The sequence below is a fragment of the Buceros rhinoceros genome, unplaced genomic scaffold, assembly GCF_000710305.1.
Source record: "Buceros rhinoceros silvestris isolate BGI_N320 unplaced genomic scaffold, ASM71030v1 scaffold5297, whole genome shotgun sequence".
Classification (NCBI taxonomy): domain Eukaryota; kingdom Metazoa; phylum Chordata; class Aves; order Bucerotiformes; family Bucerotidae; genus Buceros; species Buceros rhinoceros.
The window spans coordinates 2,721-26,396 of NW_010422646.1; the positions used below are offsets into that span (position 1 = coordinate 2,721).

The 23,676-nt window shown below is 37.2% G+C and overlaps 1 protein-coding gene across 1 annotated transcript in view; it reads left to right on the forward strand.

The window, feature by feature from the left end:
* Positions 1-3,147: 3,147 nt before the first annotated feature.
* STRN3 (striatin, calmodulin binding protein 3) overlaps positions 3,148-23,676 on the forward strand; it is a 40,824-nt gene continuing 20,295 nt past the window's right edge. The window contains exons 1-7 of the mRNA XM_010140105.1: positions 3,148-3,248; positions 8,221-8,294; positions 9,789-9,870; positions 10,173-10,352; positions 10,801-10,933; positions 12,556-12,697; positions 18,010-18,120. Coding sequence (XP_010138407.1) covers positions 3,220-3,248; positions 8,221-8,294; positions 9,789-9,870; positions 10,173-10,352; positions 10,801-10,933; positions 12,556-12,697; positions 18,010-18,120 — 751 coding nt within the window. The 5' untranslated portion in view covers positions 3,148-3,219. The remainder of the gene's footprint in view (positions 3,249-8,220; positions 8,295-9,788; positions 9,871-10,172; positions 10,353-10,800; positions 10,934-12,555; positions 12,698-18,009; positions 18,121-23,676) is intronic.

Sequence of the window (23,676 nt, forward strand, 5' to 3'; positions counted from 1 at the left end):
GTACGCAGTGGCATTTTGTTTCTCAATTTTAGTTCCAGTCAGTCTTTCATCATCAGAATAGCTGTAAATCATATGGAATCTAGCTCTCCCAAGAATTGTTTCAAATAGGAATATCTAAGGGTTCAGAAGACTGTATTATGTAGAGAGCATTTCTTAAGCGTTTGTCTTTGTGTATGGAGACAAAGATAGTACGTACTAACAGCCCTGAGAGAGAGTGATCTGTTTACTTTATCTGTTTTTATGAAACCTGAGAGTTACTGCTTTTCAAAGCAGTCAGCGTTGGGAAATTGCGTGTTAATTCTTAGGACTCAGAGTCATTGAACATGTCAAGTGATAGTTTTAACACTCCTCATTTCTCAGTTCAAGACTTAAGGAAGCACGTTGATTAGTGTAATTTATACAACAAATCTGTGGTTTTGTATGGATGATCTTGATGACTCAAAGTATGAAGTGATTTTCCAAATTTCTAAAGAACAAGCTCTCAACTTCTGCATAGATAACTTCTGTTACACTTCAACCATCTGTCAGTTACAACGGAGGATAAAGAAAAAAATTGCTAAAATCAGTTAAATGTGTATATAAGCAATTACAGACAGTGATGCTAAAACGTCTGCTAATTCTGACAGAAATGTCCAAGTTTGTTCTTGTGTGGCAACCTTTCTGTTCAACCTTTTGAACCCTGGGAGGATTGTTATAAGCACAGTTGTATATAAAAGAGGGATTTTTCATAGGGTGGACTTTTGGATTTTGTTTGATTTTATTTTTATAACATTATTTCTGTAGTACATTGATTCTCAAGATCACTCAGCTCATTAACTTGTCTCATTGAAAAGTGTGAGATCTAGGCAATACCTAGTAAACTGGAGGCTCGATTCTACTTGACCAAATACTCCAGAGGTATTTCTAGAAGAAGAAAATGGTTTGGCTGTGAGCATTTAGGAGGCAGATGCCTCCCTCTGTGTATGATCACAGCTATGCTATTTTTGGCTTGGTTATCAGCAAACTGAGGGTGAAATAAGTCCCAACAGTTGTAGCTGGCAACTAAGATTTTTCTGATAGCTTTAAAAGGGTGCTGGCCAGTGAAAGAAGACTAAGAGCAGGTGAGAGTTGAGAACTGCATTCAGGTCAAAGACCACAAGAGCTTTCATAACCTTCCTTAGGTGATAATTATCAAAGTGTTTAGTTCTGGGTTGGTGTGTATGCAGTATCTTCCAAATGTTTGAAGTATGGTGCTGTGCCTATGTGCATGCAACATATTACTTTTAAAAAAACTACTTTTGTATTTATGCATAAGGACACTTTACTTTTTGTTCTCTCGACTAGTGAAAATTGGGAGAACAAGCTGAGCTTGTGAAATTGTGTGGTCCTTTGCTGAGATACCAGAGGAGTGCAAATTATGTGTAATTGTAGTTTTCAGAAGGCTGTTAATTTTCTATTCAATTAGAGTCAGTTTTATAGTAATTTTTAGAATCTAAGGAACATAATTGCAGTTGAGTATAGTTGAGTTTGCTCAGTTCCCTCCATTCTCTTCCACTGGGAGGTCAGCTGATTCTGGGTCTTGATCTCTGCCTTTTGTCTTGAAATATCTGCACAATCATTACAAAGTGTGGTGTGGTTTTTTTTTTCCTTCTGTATTAACATGCACTGTTTGATGCATTACTCTTCCTCACCAAGTGGCATCGTTAGATGAGAGTGCTGTCATGGTAGACTTTTAACTGAAAGACTCATAACTGCCTTGTTTTCACTAGGATTTTAAATTTCAATTGCTGAAATCATTAGTTAGCTCATGGAAGGTAAAAGAACATGTTTTATTTGGTTTACCATTGAGCACAAGGCCAGAGTGGCTAAAATCAGGGCTGATGTGTGATGTCTATATGGCCATACCCCTTGGCCTCGAGAAGGAGCAATGCAAGAATGCTGTCCTGCTTATTCTGTTTCAGGCTCTAATTGCTGAGAGGAATGAAGGTGTACCATTCTCTTTAAAAATCTTCCCAGGTAGATTAGGTGTTGATTATAGCTCTGCTTTTTTTCTTTTATTGTGTCTCCTTTAGTAATGAAATTGTGTTGTTGATCTTAAGCTCTGCAGAGCAATGTGGTCTCTACTCTCCTTTTGCTATTTTTTTTAATCCCTCCTTCAAGAAAATTTAATATTGAATCTCATCTTGAATTAGCTACCCAATGGCTTCAGTCAGTTTAAAGTTGTAATGAGGACAAAGGAGTTTGTGGTTTCCTGTAATGATGGCCAATCCAATGATACCATTAAGCGTTGTTTACATTTTGTTTTCATATCTGCAAATTCCCTTGTCTTCCCTAGGGTTTTGGCTTGCAAAATACATAGTATAAGCCGTTTCACTATGTAGTGAAGAGACTGTTTTTTCTTGACAACTCCTTGAAAGTTTTCCTCTTGACCTTTTGCACTAGCTGAGCTAGTGTATATGTTCTAGTGAGTGTACAGTTATCTACTAGGTTAGGAGGCAAGTAGGAAGCTTTGTTGCTTCTTTGTAAGATAGGTGGGTGATATGGTTGATACTTCTAAAGAAAAAAAGTATTATTTTTCTCCATACAGAATGGCACACTAAAACCAATTCTCCCTTGATGTTCTAACCTTGAGCCCTCTTCGGTAGTAACTAAAATGTGAATCCATAAAATATAGTTGTTTCCTGCATAATGGATTTGTAAATTCTGTATTTGAATTCATGTAACCATTTCTTAATCTGTTCAATATAGTGGTATCAAAACCTGAATTGCTTAAAAGTATGCTGTGTACCTATTTTAATATGGCTTTGGGTTTGGAAGAAAATGTGTAATAGAATTTATGCTAACAATGCTATACGGACAAAAATGTGTGCAGATGTTAAAATGTTTAACGTGATTGCTGTTTGTGCCTTCTTTTAGAGTTTCTTTACTAACTTTAATACCTTTATTTCAAGGCAAAACCTCTAATATTTATGAACAGAAAAATAATACTTGGTGTTCAAGGCAGAATTATTTTTGTTGTTAACCACTTAACTGATGAGAGCACACCAGTTTCTTTTTTCTTTTTTTTTTTTGTTTGTTTTTCTTTACCTTCTGAGCCAGACTTCATTGTTTTGGGAACAGAATGGAATAAAATCCGTTATCTTTTTTTTTTGTGTGTGTTTTCAGGCTCGGATAGCGTTTTTACAAGGGGAGAGAAAGGGTCAAGAAAATTTGAAGAAAGATTTAGTGAGAAGAATAAAAATGTTAGAATATGCATTAAAACAAGAAAGGTAGGTATACAAATTGTTCAGCTTTTATCTGACCTGGTGGACTTCACAGAGTAAAAGAAGTTCCCTCACGATATGGAAACTATACTGGATGATTCTGCCTTACTTTATGTAAACTCTCTTGATGGCTGGCCGTCTTTACACTTATGTTTTCTGCTAAAATTCAGTGTCTACTATACTAAAAAGTTGCATAATTTTCAAATTGTTTGGACACAAAGTTCAAATGAGACAGTTTCCCTTTTCTGAATTGGAGTGATGGTACACTAAATGTTCCAGAAACATTGATACCTTATTACTATACCTTTTCCTGCTCTTCAGTGCTATTAAACTTGGAAGGATGAAAAATACTGTTCTCTTGATTGCCTACAATTATTTTGTATGTGTTGCATGATGAAAACTATAGGTTGTGGCAAGAATGGAATCCTTTAAATGTTGGTACTACATTTTGAAGTACTGGTTTTTCATGCAGTAGATGCTAGAATTTCTGGTCTCAGTAGGTGCGTTTTTTGTAGCGTTAATTAAATGCTTTAAAAATGAAAGTTCCGTTTGGTCTGTGCACGCTAACGTTCTTCAGACCTACGTGCTATTCTGTTGCCTGGTTGTTTCATTTGACCAAACTTAGTAGTTAATTTTGCAAAAACACTAGGAAAAGAATGTTGTCATATGCCTATACTTTCAGTAGTGGACTCAATTCTTATATTTAATTCTATGTTGCTTTTAAAAAGTAGCTGAATCCAACAGTGTGGATGCCTTAAGGATCAGGCCACAAAATAAGTAGCCTTTCTTTGTTTATTTTGATCTGAGGGGAACATTCCTGCCAGAGAAAACTTAAAATTTTGTAGTGAAGTGTAGTGAGACTTCACCTCAACGTTTTAAAGTTAGTTGTTCGAGAGTAAATATGTCTAAATAGGTTTACCATTATGAATTAGTACTGTAAGTGACTAGTGCAGAAATAACTTTGATTAGTGGGTTTCATATTAAAACCTAATGTTTTGGCAAGGATGGCTACATACCTCTTTGTGAAGTATCCAGTATAAAGGTCCTTCAGAAAACAGCTGATGTTCATACAGAAAGCCATACCTACACATCATGTGCTTTCTGGTGAAGTTATGGGTGGAAAAGATCTATTTCTTCGTTCAGCCCTGTCCTTGAAACGGAAAGTAACTCAAGCTTTTAACCAATGTAAGACTAAAAGTTGAATTGTCACATCATACAGGTTGTGTGCAAGCCCAGATTCAGGGCAGATGAAAAGTATGCAAAGTGTTGGGGCTTGTGTCCTCAGAACATTGAGTTTATCAAAGGAGAAATGTGCTGTTATGGCAGACCCAAGAGTCTTGGGTATAAGTAACTTTCTGAAGTCGAAGGAAAACATTTTGGTTATTTTGGCAGTAATAAACTCTCAGTGTGCTGCACAGAGAGACTTTCTGCAAATGGACACCATAAGGCTGTGAGGACTGCCTGCTTACTGAGATAAATCAGAGGCAGCTAATTACTGCTGGAGTGTGAAGACATAAAGAGAGAGCAGAATTTGCAGATGAATGGCATTGGTGAAACCTCATTCCTGTTTTCTTCTGAAATGCAGCTCCCTTTATAGTTTGACTTTCCATGGAGTTCCAAAATTCATCAGTTGGGCCGGAAACTTGTAAAACATAATGTACAACAGAAGCAGGACAGCAGGAACATACAGTTTACTTTAGTTCTTGTGGCTAGCGGGTGCAAGCCAACACTGCCTACTTCTCAAGAGGAAAATCCTTGCTGAAGTCCCAGACAGAATTCTCATGAAGATTGCTGAAAACAGGAACTGAAACTGTGGGGTTGATTGGTGAATATTTGGGAGGCAACGAGGAAGCTTTCTGTTATGTTTTGCTACAAATGCCCAGTAGCTTGAGGAGATCTAATTGCGGAAGTATGATGGAGTGAGTAAGGAAAGCAAGTGCTGACTTGTCAGTAAATGATCCCAGAGTGGTAGTTCCTTGGTAGTTGCTCTGAATGAAGAGTTCAGGATGATAATAGATGCTATTTTTTTACCTCTGTTCCTCTGAGTGAAGAATCGCGACTAATGAAAAGAAACCACCCTCAGAGCAAAATAAGTTCTGAGAATTTCAGATCTGAAAATTGTCAACAGCAATTTTCAGTGTGGCATCTGATTCCCCTGCCCCCTTTGTCCTCCTCTTGTTGCTAACTCCCTGATGCTGTCAAAGTTTCACGCAGTGAAATATCAGATTATAGGGCATCAGAAACAAATTCATTCAGGCAAGGATGACTGTCATTTCTCAGAAAAAGGGTATGAAACAGGACACCAGTGTGTAAGATTAAATAAAATGCAGTAGTAGTTATTAAATAATTTTATAGTTCTACTTTCTGACTCTAAGTGTATGTGCAACAGGTGTGATAAAGTTTGAGAAGTAAAATGTTGTTCATTGTTTTGATGTCCTTAAGTATTTTGTTAGTTCTTTATCTATTTTTGTAATGAAGTTAGGCCTTAAGTAGTTACAGGTATGGGATTTTTTTGTTTGTAGCTAGTGTATATTCCTTCATGGTGCTTTGCAGACCCATCCAGACTTCTGTTGTGTACTCTGAGCCACTCTGCTTCAAGCTTCATTAGCACAGCGCTGTGCTTAAATCACTAAGCCTTGCTGAGATCGTACAACTGAGGCTATGTTTTGACTTCATGGGGTTCAGAATGGAGCTGGCTTATTTCCTTGCAGCAGAGCGGTAGGATTCAACAGTTAAATAGCAGCAAGCAGTAAATCAACTCAGAGCATAGTTTCTACTCTTACTTTTTTACTCTTGGAAACCCGGACTTAGAAGAATAGCGAGTCAATACATGAAGGATTCAAAAGATGCATCTTGTAGTGTTCAGTTACTGGGGGGGGGAGTAGTGCCACTGACTTGTCAACAACGATGTCGCTTGTTAGTGGTGTTTAAGATATGTAATAATTGCCCTTGTTTGCATGACCATATGGAGAGGTATACGTGTGCAAATACATAGTTTAATGGGATTTAATAAGATTAATTTCTTACTGTAAAACTGAAGTTGAACATCAGATGTGATGTGAAGACATAACTGATCTCATTGCAAGCAGCAATATTTTGACTTATCTTTAGTGGCTAGTCATTGGTATAATTTTTGATCAGATATATCATTAACTTCTCTAATGAACAATTAAAGCAGAATTTTAATTAATATTTTGAAATTGTAGCTCCAAAATGGAACAACTGCTGGTAAACAGTATTTGCCATGTCTCTAAATTGAACAAATTTAGGTTGGCTTCTCAATTACAGTGCTGCATTGGCTTCACTTACAAATTGAGCAAAAACGTTGCATCAACTTTATTTAACTTGACAATTTCTTAATTAGTTTCATATTGTTTGTTTCTTTGTGCCCAAATGTATGGTACTTAATAGGGCATGTATACCACAGTATTATGTACACTCTGTCTGGAAGGCTGGCTGGAACACAACCCTGTTACAATATGGAACAGAGCTTTGTCTCTCCATTTAAAGAGAGCACCTGGGGTAGACAGTCTTATTAGTGCATGGATGAAATACAAACATATTCACAAATAATTAAAAAAACCTGTGATTCTGTTTAATTTGCAGTCAGTCAGATTCAGGTCACACCAATCCCTGGTCTTCAGGAGCCCTACAGTTTTTGAGTTAAAATGAAATTGCTATGAAATGCAGGATTTTCTCTTACTATGAAGGGTCAATAGTGCCATCTACTGACAGTTTGTTGATGAGACTGATCTTAACTGCAATTTTAGTTGAAAATTCTGTAGTTTAGAAGAAAACCTATGCCATCAAATATATCAGACACATTTGAAATGAACTTTTGCTTTCATTTAGAAAAGCTTGCCCCAATAGCTTAGCCTTTTGAGAAGATTTGATGGAAATCCTTGATTTTTGTCCAGCACACATTCCATTATGTATCTTCTCTCAAAGTTTCATGTTTGAGAGTGGTTTTTTTAAATTGCAGAGGTCTAGATATGGTTCAGCTATTCTTAAAACTTTGGTCAAATGTTTTATTTAAAATTATGAGGATAGCTGTATTTCATAGAGAGTTCTTTAAAACGTGGCTGCTAACATTTTTTCAGGGGTCTTTCACCTTGGCTCTAGTGCAGAACATCGAGGGTTCTTTTCCCTGAGATTGAGTATTTTTGCTGAGGATCTATGAGGCAAAAGTCAAAGTGTGAATAAAGAGAATTCCAGGATATAGGTGTAGGCAGTTCGTGTGATGTTCCTGGAGGTAAAGGGAGCTGAAGACATTTTGATAGGTAATTTGGGTAGAGGGTAAGATTTGGAAGGCTTATGCATACCTGCACAGACATAGTGTCACCGAGACTGGGTTTTTTAAAAAGTGATGGAGAAGGAGGGATTAAGGGATCAGAGATCAGGAGGTGGGTAGGAGTGAGGCATGTTTGCCTAGGTGGACTGAATAGGAATTTGAAGCTAAGCCTCCAGTCAATGAGCAGGAGAAAATCAGTAAGAGAATATATGTGATATGTGGAAGCTACTACTCTAACGTGATTCTCCAGAGGGAAAGATCTCTGTCAAGCAAAGAAAATTATGAAGTAGAAACTGAAGGTGGCAAATAGTCAAGAATCCCAGACACGAGTTTCATTCATCGTAGTGTGACTGGCTAGTTATGACAGTTCTGCGGTGGGGCAAAACAATCTCCACTAAGTAGTTGAACCTACCGGGTTTTGAAAGGTTTTCTTAGTAGTTGACATACATGAAAAAAGCCACATTCTTGGGGAAGTCTTCTATGAGTTATTTGATAATTGTGAATATTTGTGAAAAGGTTACCTCAAAACTGTTCTTGAAAGATGAGAAATAATTGTGTGGTGCAAGAATCATCACAGCAGTTTTATTTGGGTGAATTGTACAGTTGTTTTAAATGAGAGTAGCAGAATGTGTTGAGTTCATAAAAGTATTGTATGCCAGTTTGTTAAACATTTGCATACTTTTTCAGGGCAAAATACCATAAATTAAAATATGGCACAGAACTGAACCAAGGTGACTTGAAAATGCCAACTTTTGAATCAGGTAAGTTTTTTTACAGTTGCTTGTTTTAGTGTAATTTATATACTGCTCTAGATTTGCTCTCTTCAGTTTATTGCAGCTTTCAGTCTTCCCCCACTTTTCCTTAGGTATGTTACAGAGAAGATCTCTAGGAAGGGTTTGGTATTGGGTAAATACTATTTAATCTGAAAATCAAAATTAAGCAACCGTTGTTTGGGGGGGTTTTTTGTTTTTTTGGTTTTTTTTTTTTTTGAAAGACCTCTGAGTGTCAAAAGAAGCTTTAAGATTTCACAATTCCTTATTTAGCTGCTGCTTCTCATTTCTTATTAAATCCTTCATAAGGGGTATTATATTTTCTTTACCATTGGGCCATCCATCCAGAAGGAAAGTGTAAGTGCAGAATAAACATAAGAAATACTGTTGGTGTTTGGTGCAGTTATAGGATACTAGTTTTTAAACAACGAGAAAAAGATAGTTATACTGCATCGGTCTGAAAAAAATGGTGTTGAGCTTCTGGTTTTTTCCTAAATCAAGGAAAAACATCCTAAGAGAGAAAATAGACTCTCCTTATTGGTGCATCTGATTCTGCAGTGTAGATATAAAGTGCATCGTAACAGTTTTGCTCCTCACAACTCTGCAAATAGGGGAAAGCATTTTCATGTCAACATTGGGCTATTTCATAAGCAGAATTGCCTGTGGTTTCTCTGGAAACGTAGGTCTTTGGGAAGTCGCACTGCTAGCCCATATTTGTGTAATGTGCCTTAAAATTATAGTCTACAGATTTTTATTTCTCCCCCCCTACCCCTTCGCTTTTTAAAATTTGTTTTCTTTTGCTTTAGAAGTGCCATATTTGGAGTACTTTTACCTATTTCAAACTAGAGATCGTGACTCATATTTCTTGCTTGATGGGGTTTTTTGTATAGGTTTAAAGCAGTGTTAGATGTTAAAATCCTTAAACTCTTAATTTGTACCGTATTTTATAGTCTCTGCCATAGTAAAAGTGCAGTGAGTCAAGATTTTAATTGTTGGTATAACTGATGGAATTTCTGTTAAACTTGATGTGTTTGTTTTCTGCAAATGCTGATATGTCACTGCTCCTCATATTTTAACTATATTCTCTATGTTGTTTTCTAAACCTCTCTGCTTTGTGAAAGAGCGAGCGTTTTTTCTTACCGTTAACACTTCAGCTGATCAGGGCAAGGTCTTTTGTGTACAAGTTTTCTTGTACACATAGTACAAATAGTTTTCTAGTTCCTTTTCTGCATGTTAAGGGGTCAGGATTTTTTAAGTGCTTCTCTTAAAGTATTTGCTTGATATTTCAGCAAAGAATTAGGAAAAAATAGTTTTTAATTAAAAAATACTGAATAAGACTGCATCTAATGTAAAGCGTTTTTTAAATATTTGCTTTTAGTTTCATTGGTATCTTGTAAACAGTCAATTGATCTTTAAGAAATAAACAAACAAACCCTAAATCACCAAACAAAAACACCCACCCCACTATGACACTGTATGTTTCAGAAGAAACCAAAGATACGGAGGTTCCCGCAGTACCTCAAAATAGCCAGTTGACCTGGAAGCAAGGGAGACAGTTACTGCGACAGTAAGTAACATCGTTCAGTATTGCTGTATTCAAACTTTTCCCTGAAGTATGGGGAGCTCTGTATATGTTTATTCTGTGAAACAGACTAATTGAAGTGGACAAATAGTGGTTCATTTTTCAGGACTTCATAGTCTTGAGCTTTAAGCAGTATAGCATATGGTTTTCCTTATGAGGTGGGTAGCAATGAAGCTTATTTCTCCCACGAGAGACGTAATAGTGGCATTCATTTTTAAACAGTCATTACTGGTTTCATCCCTTTTGCCTCGAATATGCTTTTCTCTTTCTTCTCTTAATGCATCCAGGTATCTTCAGGAAGTAGGTTATACAGACACAATATTGGATGTACGCTCCCAGAGGGTAAGGTCTTTGCTTGGGCTTTCCAATTCCGAACCAAATGGTTCAGTGGAGACAAAGAACTTAGAACAGATCCTCAACGGGGGTGAATCTCCTTCATCAAAGCAAAAGGGACAGGAAATCAAAAGGTAAGTGAAGAGATAAGAAATGCCTCAAGTTTGTTTTACATAGTCATGGGTATGTACTGGTCGGTTAGTATTAAACTTCCAGCTTTAGGGTCTCTGAAGACCTGTGAGCATAACTGACTAGAAATGATTATGAACTTAACTGAAATCGATTATGCATAGGAACATAGGTATCTGTTACATGTATATGTGTATGTATTACATGTAAGAAAATATATAGTGCATTGAAGTTGAATTTGTCATATAACCACTTTGGAGTTGTTATTTGAACGAAAGATTCTGCTGAGTGGTGCTTTTATAATAAGGAATTAGGCAGCTGTAGAAAATTCTTCGTACAACCTTTTGCTAGTTCTAAAGCTCATAAGCTGTTAGGTAGCAATTGTATTTAATCTATTAATCTTTTAAAATCTTTTTAAGTAAACATTCTCTGATAATGTTTTTATTTGTATAGGAATTCTGGTGATGTTCTTGAAACGTTTAACTTCTTAGAAAACGCAGATGATAGTGATGAAGAAGAAGAGAGTGACATGATTGAAGATATTGCAGAAGGGAAAGAAAAGCACCGGATAAATAAGAGACACAAAGTAAAAGATTTTTAAACTTTTATATATATAGATCTGAAATTCCCTTTAAAAAGGGAAATCTTTTTATCTTTTAATAGTGATTATCAGTGTGTCACATTAAGATATTTGTTATTGAACCTTAGTTGTCTGAATGGATTGTGAGCAGATACGTTATTGGTTAGTGTGGTGGTTTAGTATGTTACGTTGCAAACTTAACAACCAACCAGCCTGTTTGTAAATATGAATGGGTTACTGAGAGAGATACTGATTTGGCCATCTCAGCGTGTTCTTTGAGTCCCTTTGTGAGGCAAATTTAGCACAATACAGTGTGCATCCTTTCTGATTTTGGAGAAGGTAGGGACAATGCCTTAGAATCTAAATTATGTAATGGGGGGGAAAACGTGGTTCCATGTCATATTTGAGTTCAATTCTTTCTTTTATGCAGTTTTTTACTACATACGTCAAGAGCCTAGCAGAGACTTGTCTCCAATAACCTTCTGTTTAAGGTTCAATTAAGTTTTGTTCTGTTTCAATTTCCTCTCCAGTGCTCCATTCTGTAAGCAGTTTTCTAGGTAGGACAGACTGTATTACCTGTCGCTTTCTAGTTCTTTTTCTCCTGTACTGGAAGAGTTTCCCTGTCAATGAGGTTCTTTATGTAAAGAGTTTGATTTATGAACATTGTACTGATGATTTTATTACTTCTCGCTCAGCAGAGTATTCTGTAGTGTGATGACCCTCTGGCTGCATTGAAATAGCAGCATTAGCTCAGCTTGCACAAGTTTTAATCTGGCAGCTTGTCAGCAGGGGTTTTCCACTGCACCTTTGGTATTAACTTGTGGTAAATAGATGAATCGATCAATCTGTTGAATCTTTTTTGTTCTAAGGCAATAGATGGTCTGGTAGATGAAAAGATTGTCTAGTAAGTAAATCCCCAAGCACATATGAAGATGTTACACTCATTTTTTGACTCCACAAAGCCTTGTTTTTATAGAAAGTAGAAGGATTATTTATAGTTGTTTTTGTAAAAATTACTTTCTAAAGAAGTCATTAGAATATTGTGCCAGTCATAGACACACAACCCCATGTGGAAATATTCTCTACCTGCAGATCGAAAGAAAACTTTTCACTGATGCCTTGCTAAAGAGGTTGTTTGTTTTGTTTAAGGTGAAGGTGTGCTAGAACTAGAAAAAAGACACTTTTCTGAAAGCACCTTATTTTCCAAGCTTGTGCTTAACACTTTAGTAGAACTGGAAAGCAAAAAGGAAAAAAAGTGTGTTTCTAAAGCTTCTCTGCAGAGGTATTGATATTGCAAGGAAAATCAACAAAATTTTCCAGTTAATATGTTTTAAATAAAAAATGAAGACTGGAATGTATGGTATTTTTGTTGCTAAACCTAGTGCCTGTATTCTTTGCATTACCTAAAGATCACTAATCTGCACCGCTTTCTCTTTTTTGATATTTTAATTTTTTTTATAAACAGCTCGAGGTCTCACTATATCTAAGTGGCTTTTTCTCCATTTCTTGTTGAAAAATGTTTTGTTTTGCATCCAAGTACTTAGTGAGAGTAATCTGTGTCACTTCTAAACATCTGAGAAGAAAATCTGTCATGGTTCCAATGCAGAAAAATGTTTATCTGCTTGCAGATTGGTAATGAAGGTTTAGCTGCTGACCTTACAGATGATCCTGATACTGAAGAAGCTTTGAAAGAATTTGATTTTTTAGTGACAGCTGAAGATGGTGAGGGAGCTGGAGAAGCTCGAAGTTCAGGAGATGGAACAGAGTGGGGTAAGTTGCTAACAAAAGCATTTAGAAGTAAAGGAATGCTCGTTCATGATGGTACATAGGAGTTGCAATAACTAGTAAGATGGTGCGGATGTGTGGATGATTGTGATGGTCAAATGCTGATGCTTAGGTAATAGTGTACTGGATGCTGAAACTTTCATATGCATATATGCTGTTGTGGTTGCCACAAATACAATTATAGTTACATTTGTTTCAGGTTTTGGGTTTGATTCCAAAACCAGAAGAGGAGAATATTTTCTTTCTTAAGTAAGAAAAGCTGGGATTCTGAATGTTTTTATACCTGAATTGAACTTGCTTTCAACTCTAGGTTATTTATTTTTTTTCCCATTTGTTTCTGATTAGGAGCTTTAAACTTTTTGTGCTCAAGGTAAATGAATTTCTTTTATGTACTTCTAAAAATGGGCAATTGGTATACGTAGTTTTTCTGGCTGACATTTTTAGAAGTTGTTGCTAATGTGGCTTGCATTAATAGAATTAAAAACCCACTTTTGTACTGGCCCAATTTTTAATTTATTTTAAGTTTGGAGTAGATAAGAAAAGTGAGTTACTAATTTATGAAACAAAATGTGCTAAATCTTCTGACTTAGGCTCCTGAAGGCTACACGTTTCAAAGAAGAAATTGAAAGAGGGAGAGAATTTGGGTAGGAAAAAGAACAATGAACCAAATAATTCACATCTGTCTTGAAATGGGAAATTCACCACTTACTTTCTGAACTGTGATACAAGCAATTTTGTGGTTGCATACTGTAAGTCTTTCATTGTAAGGCCAAAAAGTGCCACTGGATCATCTTGTTTCGCCATTTTATGTCATTGAGATGATGAATTTGTCATAACACCTCAGGGAACAAAGAGAATATAAAGATCTACAGAAAATATTGGCACATCTTCCTGGAAAATCATCCAGTGTCAGTTTTGAAGGCACCAAGAATTAGAAGGCATTCCTTCCTGGAAATCAGTATCAAAGGCTTAGTCAGCTTCATTTTTTAAAACATAGCCTTATTTCTAGATGGAAGATGAAGCCAGATGAACTATTATCCTTAGTCTTGGTATAAGACATCTCATAGGCCCTGAAGCCAAGATTTTGACTTGTTTACAACATCCCTTCAAATGTATAGCAATGCAGAAAATTCTGGTTCTAGCATCAGTCTTATAACTGTTGTGTACAGAAGGAACGACAGCTTGGTACTGCAATTCATGCAGTCAAAAGATTTATCCATTTTTTCAGAGCAGACTGCTGAAACTTACTGAATTAGCTTGTCCGTTGAAGTTTCTAGTCATTGATTTCCAAGATTATTTTCCAGCCTGTTGTACCTCTGTTGTCTTCTTGGGTAGTTACCCAGAATTGGGGAGGAATCTGATCTGCAGTGCTGGCTTTGCAAGTTACATTTTTTCAGACTTGTTTTCGAGTGGTTCCGTTGGTGTCCCAAATCTAAAATAAAAATTTAAAATCTATTTTTAAAATCAAATTGATCCACCACACCTGTTTGGAGAGCGGTTTGAATGTCTGTTATTACAGTTTAAGTGAATCCATAGCAAAAGTGAGGCAGAGCATTTTAGGAGTTTGTCTACAGTTGTGACAGCATTTTAGTGACAGCTGGTTTAACTGCAATAATTCCATCGTTATCAAACACTCAATTCTGGAGCAAGGAAGTGAGGAGGAGGAGTTGGTTGTATATTTTATGCTAACTTACTAATTAAATGAGTCAGAAGACAAAGTTTCGACTGTAGCAACAATGCTTTTTTCGTAGTATGTCACTGATTTTAGCACAGTGGTTCTTCCCTTAAATGGATGTTTAAGGATAAAATCTGTCAGGTCTTGGAGTCGTGTCACTCTTTTAAGTGGCTTTTAAAGTAAATTTGAAACGTATGAAGACAATGCTTCTTTATTACCTATCAAAATACCATTTCATATACCCACTTAAATGCCTTTTCTTAATGAAAATAATACATTGCCTAAACCAATTTATTTTAGCCTGGCACATTATTTTGAGTTCTGAAACTGGTACTACATGAAATCTCCAGCTCTGCCAATTTAGTTACTTATTTTTGAGGGAGAACTTAATTTAAGTACTTGTCATTACTTTCTAAACAATTACATCACATTACATCATTACATCACATTACAAACATTACATCAAGTTTAGTATTTCATTTAAAATTCGTGTTTTTCTTCATAATGTGAGTAGTTGCTCTGTTCTGTTTTCTTCGCAGTTTCTTTTTCTTCCTGATTCAGTTTTCCTGTCACTGGCATCCTTCCCTTGCAAACATTTACGCTCTCTGAAAAGATGTAAATGTTTACAATTGGATTTCTTTATAATGCTTTTATTTAGTATCTGGAATCCAAACTTCTGGATCTAAACCTATTGCCTTAATTTATAATTACTTTCAATACTTGATTGTCAAAGTAGTATCTGTAGGTCTTAACTTCAGATGTGCTAAAATATTTCGTTGCCAAATCTGATAGTTACATTTTTGCTATTGGAGGTTTCTGGTAACCAGCCACCGAGTGTGGAAGTTTGGGTTGCTTTTTTTTCCTTCCTATAAGGGTTTGTGAACCCAAGCTTTTTTTGTAAGTGCCTCATTTCATATACTTTTGAGTCTTAAATTAACATTGTGATTTAAAGCGTCCTGTCCTGTGACATGTTTTACTTAGCAACAGCTTATCTTCAAAATAGTGAAAGATGAGCAAATTCAAACAGTGTTAAATAAAGAATAAAAGTACACAGCACATTAAAAAATGAATGTACATTTTTAGGTTAAAAAAATTTATAAATGCCTTGTGTTATAGTATCAAGAAAAAGATGCATATAGAACTTCTGTTTGTTTAAGCAAACAGGAATAAATACATACTGTTATATATTACATTACATATTACAGATCTGATGCATTATGTAGTCTTTTTTTTAACTCTGCTTATGATTTTGATGACTAGCTATGTGTTCACTGAATTTCACCTCTCCGTGAAAGACTCTCTGTTTACAGGATGGACCATGAGTCAGAGAGTGACTGACTGTGCCCATTCTGGGTAGCATAACTCCAGTGTGACTGGAATTCAGAGTCTCTTGGGTCATCTTTTAAATTAAAAAAAATCCTTTCTCCATTAAATGGTATTGGCTAGTCCTGGATCCTCTGCACTATCCTGATACCGGATTAGTGTCACATAAACACAGCGGGCAGTTTGAGAAAGTTCATTACTAGGGGGGAGTTATAGAGGTCTTCTAGTTACACGGCTCCGTTCTGAAATAGCGAAGCGTCTTTAGGCATACCTGAGAGAGACACTGCTGAGTTTTCCTGAAAATCTTCATTGAAATTAATTTCACGGCCTCCCTGGTTAACCAGAGTTTATCTAGTTTACTGCTTATGACCTGCATTTCAGCAGCCAGTAGCATTGATTTTGAAGATGTATGTTTGCAGGCATATGTTTTTCCTGTTTTCTGTTGACTGAACAAGCCCAACTCCTTCAAATTCTCATTCTGGATATTTAATGCCCTGTTTGTCTGGCAATTTAAACTTCTAGTGTAGAACACAGACAGAATGTGTTGCTTCAGTTATGTCGTCACCTTTACTGGATTATGTGGAGTACTCCTGATTTAATACCACACTTTTTAAACATACGAAAATGACTGTTTTGTTGTCTTGTTTTTTTTTCACAACAGCATTACATCGCTGTTACATGTCAGCTTCTGATTCAGTTTAATTTCCAAATCCTCTGCAATGCTGCAACCTAGCTGATTATTTTCCTTTTATTAATAGTGCTTTGGATTATATTTTTTAAATTTTAATTTGTTCTTAACTGAGCTTCCTTTCATTGCATTTTAGAGGGGTGTTTTGTTGTTCTTTCTTAATTTCCTTCCTCTTTTGGTCGGGCGTATCCTCTGGCTTATCTATCTTTGCCTCTTGTATTTCCTGACTAATCACTCTTCTTGTCTGTCAGTGTTTTGGCCCTGCGATCATAAAGATTGAGGTCTTCGTGTTTGCAAGTTGGTAGTTGTAGCTGCAGTTTGGTGTAGGATATCTTCGTTCCGTTCCCCCCTCCACAGCTCTCTGTGGAGAGCTTAGGGGAATTTGCCATTATGCTGCCTGTTTCATGCCTTCACCACCTTTCCATTTCCGTGTTCCACCTGTTTGATCAAGATTGTTCCTCTGTCGTTGATCAGCCCTATTCAAATGATGGTAGATACGTCAGTGTCCCAGGGTTTTTTTCTCATTTCTTGTCGTGTTTTGTCATGAAACATGTATTTGCAGTAACTCCTGGTCTGCATTCTCAGTGCATGTTTCTTTGTCTCTGCTGTGTATGGCTCCACTTGTGCACTTTTATGACTGTAATGGTTAAAACTTAAAGTTGCTATTTTAGGGAAACACTGGTCTCTTAGCTATGTTTGGAAGTTGGGAACTGAATAATTTAGTTTTATTGTTTTATGCCTAAAGAATTGGGGAGCATAAGCTTAACGGTCCCACAACCCAAACCTGGTTGCTGCCTAGCTGTCCACTAGCAAAAGTGCTTCTGCAAACGTTACATTTACCTTGTCTTAGAAACAGGTTTATCCTTTTAATAATTCTGTGTTTCCAGAGATGGATAGTTTACAAAAGTGGAGACTTGACTTCTCTTGGAGAATAACTAACTCGTATTTGTCAAGCAGAAAAAGACGTCTGAATCTACTGTGGACTGATGTATTTATGCTAACTATAATTTAATTGCTGGAATGCAGTGGGATGTCAACTGATGCACCTATGTGAATTAGTTCATCTTTATGTAAAAAGCTGTATTTTTACACTTGTTTTTCTGGGTGTGTGTAGGACCAAGGTTCCATTCTTGTGCATGTAGAATGAGTGTGAGAGGATGCATGGTGGTCTTCTTGAATAAACTGGCACTGACTTACTGAGCTTGCATTTTCATGAGAGATACAGCATGAATACTTTTATTTGCTTGTTCAACACTGGCTGAATAATTTCTTAACACTGTCTTTCTAAAGATGCAGTAATTGTTTCTGAACACCAATGAAGTTTTGTGTATTTTGCCATATCTAACATAACCAGTTACTTATGAAGCTTAATTTGTTTGCTCCTTTGTAACAAATTAACATACAATTATCAAATATGTAAATATCTAATACAGTGCCTTGGAAAACTGTATGAAATGAGATAGTATTTTGTAAACCTAGAACTGAGACTGCACCTTTAAAGATTTATTAAGAACTTTTATTAATGGTCTTGTACAGCTGTGATAGTAAATTGCCAGTAGCTTGCATTGCCAATTGCTGATTTTTTTTCTTTTAATAATATGCTGCATGTAGACAAAGATGACCTGTCCCCAACTGCTGAGGTTTGGGATGTAGACCAGGGACTAATAAGTAAACTGAAGGAACAGTACAAGAAGGAACGAAAGGGGAAGAAAGGGGTAAAGAGTAAGTGCAGATTCTGAATCTTGTAATGCAACGCTTTTTTGCCTGTCTATATAGAAGACATTTTTTTCTCACAAGTTCTGTTGTGTTTTTTATTATTATTATTCATTAAGCTTCATTTTCTCTAACAGGGGGCAACCAACTTTAACTTTCTACCTGCTGAATGTGAATATGTCAAAACCTTTGGCAGCCATTTCCTACATGAGAAATGTTGACAACATATAAAAATTTACAGTGGAATAGGGAGAGAGCTAAATGCTTTGAAATGTGAGTGTGAGAAGTATCAAACAACTTGCATTTCAAGGATATTCCTATTCTGAGAAGTTTTCTGAAAGATTTAAACTTTATCTTCTTAAAGTATAATTAATTGTACTGTTGGGGGGCAGTTGTTGGGTGTTTTGTGTTTTTTAACATGACCTTGAATAAGCAACAGTTGCTATTTGTGAGCTTGTACTTATTTTTACAATCTAAGGCAATGAGAATAAAATAAACGCCAGTAATATAAATACAAACTTTTTTGTGTCTTTGTGTAGGATATAATCTTTAGTTTTTGGTGCCCTTCATTTTTCTGAGCAGTCAACACACTTTGGTTGACATTTCTTTAAGCATTTTCAGACCAATTGAACTGTTCATACTCTGTAAGTTCAACCAAACTTCAATATCAAAGTACCTGGTAAAAATGCTTTTGTAACTTACATCATCGAATATGCAAAGTTCTTAGCGGATGAAGTGTAGGCAAATCGATGTCACTTTAGAGAAGCGCCCCTGATTGCAGTCTTTTCATTTTGAAAGAACATTATAACGGTTTCTGGCAATACTTAGTAAAATATTTTTTTTCCTCAATTTGCAATACTGTGTGAATTTGTACTAACTAAATTAAGTGATAATTAAAATGTAACCATTAAGAGTTCTGCAGTTTTTAAGGTTTGAATTTACTTTGTAACATCTAACAAGTTAAAATTCAGTTAGTGCATGCTGGTTGTTTTTTCATCCATTTTGCATGACTTGCATGTCCACAAACACACACACAAATATAAAATCTTTGAAGTAAAGGTTTTTACCTAGCCTTGCGTTTGATTACAACTTACAAGAGTAATCTGGATGCTCATGGATATCCTCATTTCACATGTAAATGAACAGTTGACACCAAATTCATGTGAAATTTTTTGTAGGGTTAGAAACTTCCTTTTAATACTGAAATGAACTTCTTTTATTTGAAATTTTTGTTTTAGACTTTCGGAACCACAGTGGCTGCAAAATAACAGCCTTTTCCCTCAGTCTAGTTGTTCTGTGTTTGTGAAACGGTATCTATCCTATTCACTTTGCTGGCCTTGATTTCTGGAAATACAGTGTAGTAGTTGATAGGCATGAAAACAGATTGAGATGTTTACGTCTTCATGGCCATCACCAGCTGCTATAGAAGGATCTCTGTGTTATATGCAGACTTGGCCTGGTACATCTTGGAGCTAATAAATATCTGCTGATGGCTTCTCAGACTACAGCTGTTCAGCACTGAATATTCAACTGCCTTTTTTTCACTTTTGATCTCTGAAGGAGGAGACACTGAGGTGGGATTGTAAGTGCTTTGGTTCATAACAGGTTTGTGTTTACTGATTTTTCTAGTCGTTTTTAGAGGGTAAAACATAGTCTGCAGTTTTTCCTTGAACATAGCTGCTTATGCAGAAATAGCACATTCTTATCCTTAAAAATCTCTTTGTAACATTTAGAATACTTCTACAATCATATGAAGGTACACTTGCACTTACTTGAAAGCAGAAATCTGCTCAGTTCTTCTGTGGTGGTGGCACGGTCTTGAATATTGACATTTTTCAGTATGAAATATGGAGAAGTTGTTTGGAACAGCAGCTGCTCTTTTGTAAACTTCAGAAAGGAAGGGGTATCTGCCCTTCACAGCTGACAGAAGTCGCCTCCAGAGACTGAGCCTTTTTGCCTTTTTCCTAATTGCCCTGTTAATGACTCCTTCCCGGGCCAGGTTCCCTAACTGTCTGGCTTAACTGCTTAAATCAATGTTATCAGCTCCATTATCCCAGCAGCGAAGAAACCACATCATAAGTGACTCCCCAGTCGCCTCCAGAGACTGAGCCGTTTTGCCTTTTTCCTAATTGCCCTGTTAATGACTCCTTCCCGGGCCAGGTTCCCTAACTGTCTGGCTTAACTGCTTAAATCAATGTTATCAGCTCCATTATCCCAGCAGCGAAGAAACCACATCATAAGTGACTCCCCATTGTGCCTGCTAAACTCCTTTCTAATACTCCTTGAGTCCTTTCTGGACTGAGGTTGAGTGTTTACCTCTTGGTCTGATGACTCGTCCTGTGATGAGGGTCCTTGGGAGGGTTGTGCTGTTGGAGTTGCTAAGGCAGGAGTCTTTCCTGAATGCTTTCTTGAATGCTTCTGAGAAGTGCTTGGTCCTGCATTGACAGAGCTGGGGTGGTTGGTCGCCTTCTGATGTTTAGTGCCAGAGGGCTGATTTTTCTTCTTCACAGGAGCAACTTGTACTTGTTTGGGGGAAGAGGTGGCAGTGGCTGGTTCAGTGGCTGTAGTGCCCATGTGATATCTACTCTTGATAATAATCCACCCCTGGACCATGTTAGAGATAACTGATAACAACAAAATTATCAAGGTTATCAAGTACAGGAAAAGAATACCATTTGTAGAACACTCGGTATCAAATGCCGTTGTCCAGTATCAAATGGAGAAGTGTAATTTTGCATCATCCATTCAGTAGTGGAGTTCTAGGCAGCCACTATCATGTATTGTCCGAGGTATACTGGGATCATTACAAACTGACCAAAAGATCAACAAAGCAATGGGGTCATGCATGCTGGGGGTAACACCCTCTTTGCTAGATGCCCCAGACCAGCAAACCATAAAACAGTACTGATTATAAGCAGGTAATATGGTACCAGGCATCAGATCAGACAGCATTTTTATACCATGTTGCTTAAGAACCTCAAACAGAATCTCACAACCATCCTGGAAAAAACTCGGTTGTTTCAATTTCCAGACTTTAAAGAAATACAAATATTAAATATGAAATTATTCAGAGCCCCACGTTGGGCACCAAATATGTGACTGGTTGGCTGAGAAGTCAATCACGGGGACAAGTCCCCTCCTATCTTCAACCCCTCTCTCCTGCACCGGGAGAGAAGGAGTTAAAAAACAAAGATAGGAAAAGGAAGAAAAATTTTGTGAGACCTCTGAAGGTTTGGAAAACTGAAACAAAGTTTAATAACACTAGAATAAAATATATACAGAAGAAAACCAGTGAGATTAAAGGGTTTGTATGGGATGGAGAAGCGAGCGTTAACTGCGGGTTAGGAAGCGAACACCAGAGCAGTGTTCAAAATGCCAGTGGCCGCATGGATTCTTGCAGAGGTGAAAACAAAGAACTTGTGGCTGTTACGAAACACCGGGGTACCACGAGGAAAGCCAGTGTCTATGTGGTGCTACTGATCTGATTGTGGGGATTGAAGCAAGCAGTAATGCGGCAGCAGGGAAGAAATAGCTCTGAGGTGCGGCATCTGCAGTGGGTGGGGGTCTACCTCACGCAGTGTGGGGGGGTTTCCGTGGCGAGGGGTTGGCTCTCTGAAGTGGCGACGGTGGCAGGCAGGCAGGTAGGTCTTCTGCAGGTTGAGCCAGGGGGCACAGCCTGTAAAATCGCTGGAGCCAAACCATGGGCCTGGAAGCCTTTCCCAGCAACAAGCTGCAAGACTGAGTGTAGGGGATGCCCCCCGGAGTGCAAAAGAGAGCTGTAGCTGGAGGGCAGAGCCCAGCCGAGAAAGTCTTTCCTGGAACCCAGCTGCAAGTCCACCAGAGGAGTGTAAGGGATGCCCCTGGGATGAAAAGAGAGCGAGCCGTGTGTCATACACGCCTCTTAAAGGGGCAGGCGAGAAACAGAAACACCCATGAGAAACTTTTACAACTGATGAGGTGCGCTGAACGTGGCATGGAAGGGTCAGTTTAAAACAGACCTTCCGAACAGGAAAAACTGGGTTTTTTTGGCACACGAGGGCTGTTCTGAGTTTGTGCCTGAAGGACAAGAAGTGGCTAAGCATTCTGTAAAACATTAAAACACAAGTCCAGCAGCCCTCTAATCGGTGACATAGTAAATGACTGGCTGGTTCAAGGTAGCAGAGCGGGGGGCCTGCACCTAGTTACTGAGTGTGCTCTGAGACAGACTTCTCATGCCCATATGTTTGGTGTAAAAGCACTTCCAAAAGATGCTTTCAGTTTGGGTATGAGTTTATAAGCCGTTTTTGGCTTTTTACATCCAGTTGCTGAATAGTTTGTGAATATTGATGTAGAGAAGGCAGACAGGGTTTCTTCTGCAAGCAAAAGGTGTATTAGAGTAGAGAGTTCAGGGCACCAGTCATTTATGATTGCTCTCTAATACCGTCCAGAACATAGCTGCTGCTGGTCACTGGAGGTGGCTGGCTGACAGCCAACAGGAATAAAGACAAAAGCAAGCTTTGTGGTCTTGTCTGGTAGAGACCTGGCCATTATGAAGACTGACTTTCTGAATGTGAGATCTCACCCGCTGACTGCCATTAAGTAGCAGTCCTATCAGTCTAGTGGCTGTTAGAAAAAAAGTGTTGGTGCAAGAGAGACATTCCTCATTTTTATCACTTTACACTCACTTCACTAGCTGAGATCACGTGTTTCTAGATTCACTTCTACGTGAGAGTGAGAGGAAGCTTAACCACTCAAGAAATCTGTTCTGTTGCACGGACAAAACTCTTGGAAGCCATTTTTGTTCTCAAACAACTTCTGGGTAGCAGCCTTCATAGATTTAGTTGGAATATTAAGTGTTCTGCAAAAGAAAGAAAGAAAAAATATCAAAAGCATCAAAAATAGTTTTATATTATTTGGCAAAATGAAAATGTTTCACCAAGTATTAATGAGAATAGTTACATCGCATCCCTCCTTGGGGTATGCATGGGATAATTTTGCTCTGATTCTACTTCCAGAAATATTTTTCATTGTCATACCTCTCTCCAGAGATTTCTCCATTATCTCCAGAGAATTCATTTACTGATGGATACTTATTTTTGATCACAAAAATTTTAACGATTTTTTGCCAGTAAAATCTAGAAATTGAAATGATCAGATACTATTTGAAAGACTTCTCCTTTGATAAGTCATCTGTAATTATAGAGTTTACCTTTTTTGAGACTAAAGGCTTTATATTAGTTTCACTTTCCTTTTTAATAAGTGGTACATGTCACCTCAGTATAAGAAACTGTTTCCTAATTCTTACTTTACTAAAATTACATATTTTAAAATTATTTAAGTTCTAATATGCCCTTTTAAAGATAGTAAATACTTACATTTTAGCAAGTGTAAAAGCAGAGTTTTCAGTAGCAGGGTGGTGGGTTTTTTTTTTTAAAGGTTCTACAGTATAACTGCCTGTAGTCCCAAGAAAGACTCTTTTTATCACTTAAAAGCTGGGTAGTCTTGCATCATGGTAGATTGTTTTCTTTAAAGGGATTCAGTCACTGAAATGTCACTGTGATTGAAGCTTGGCTTTTTGACATGCCA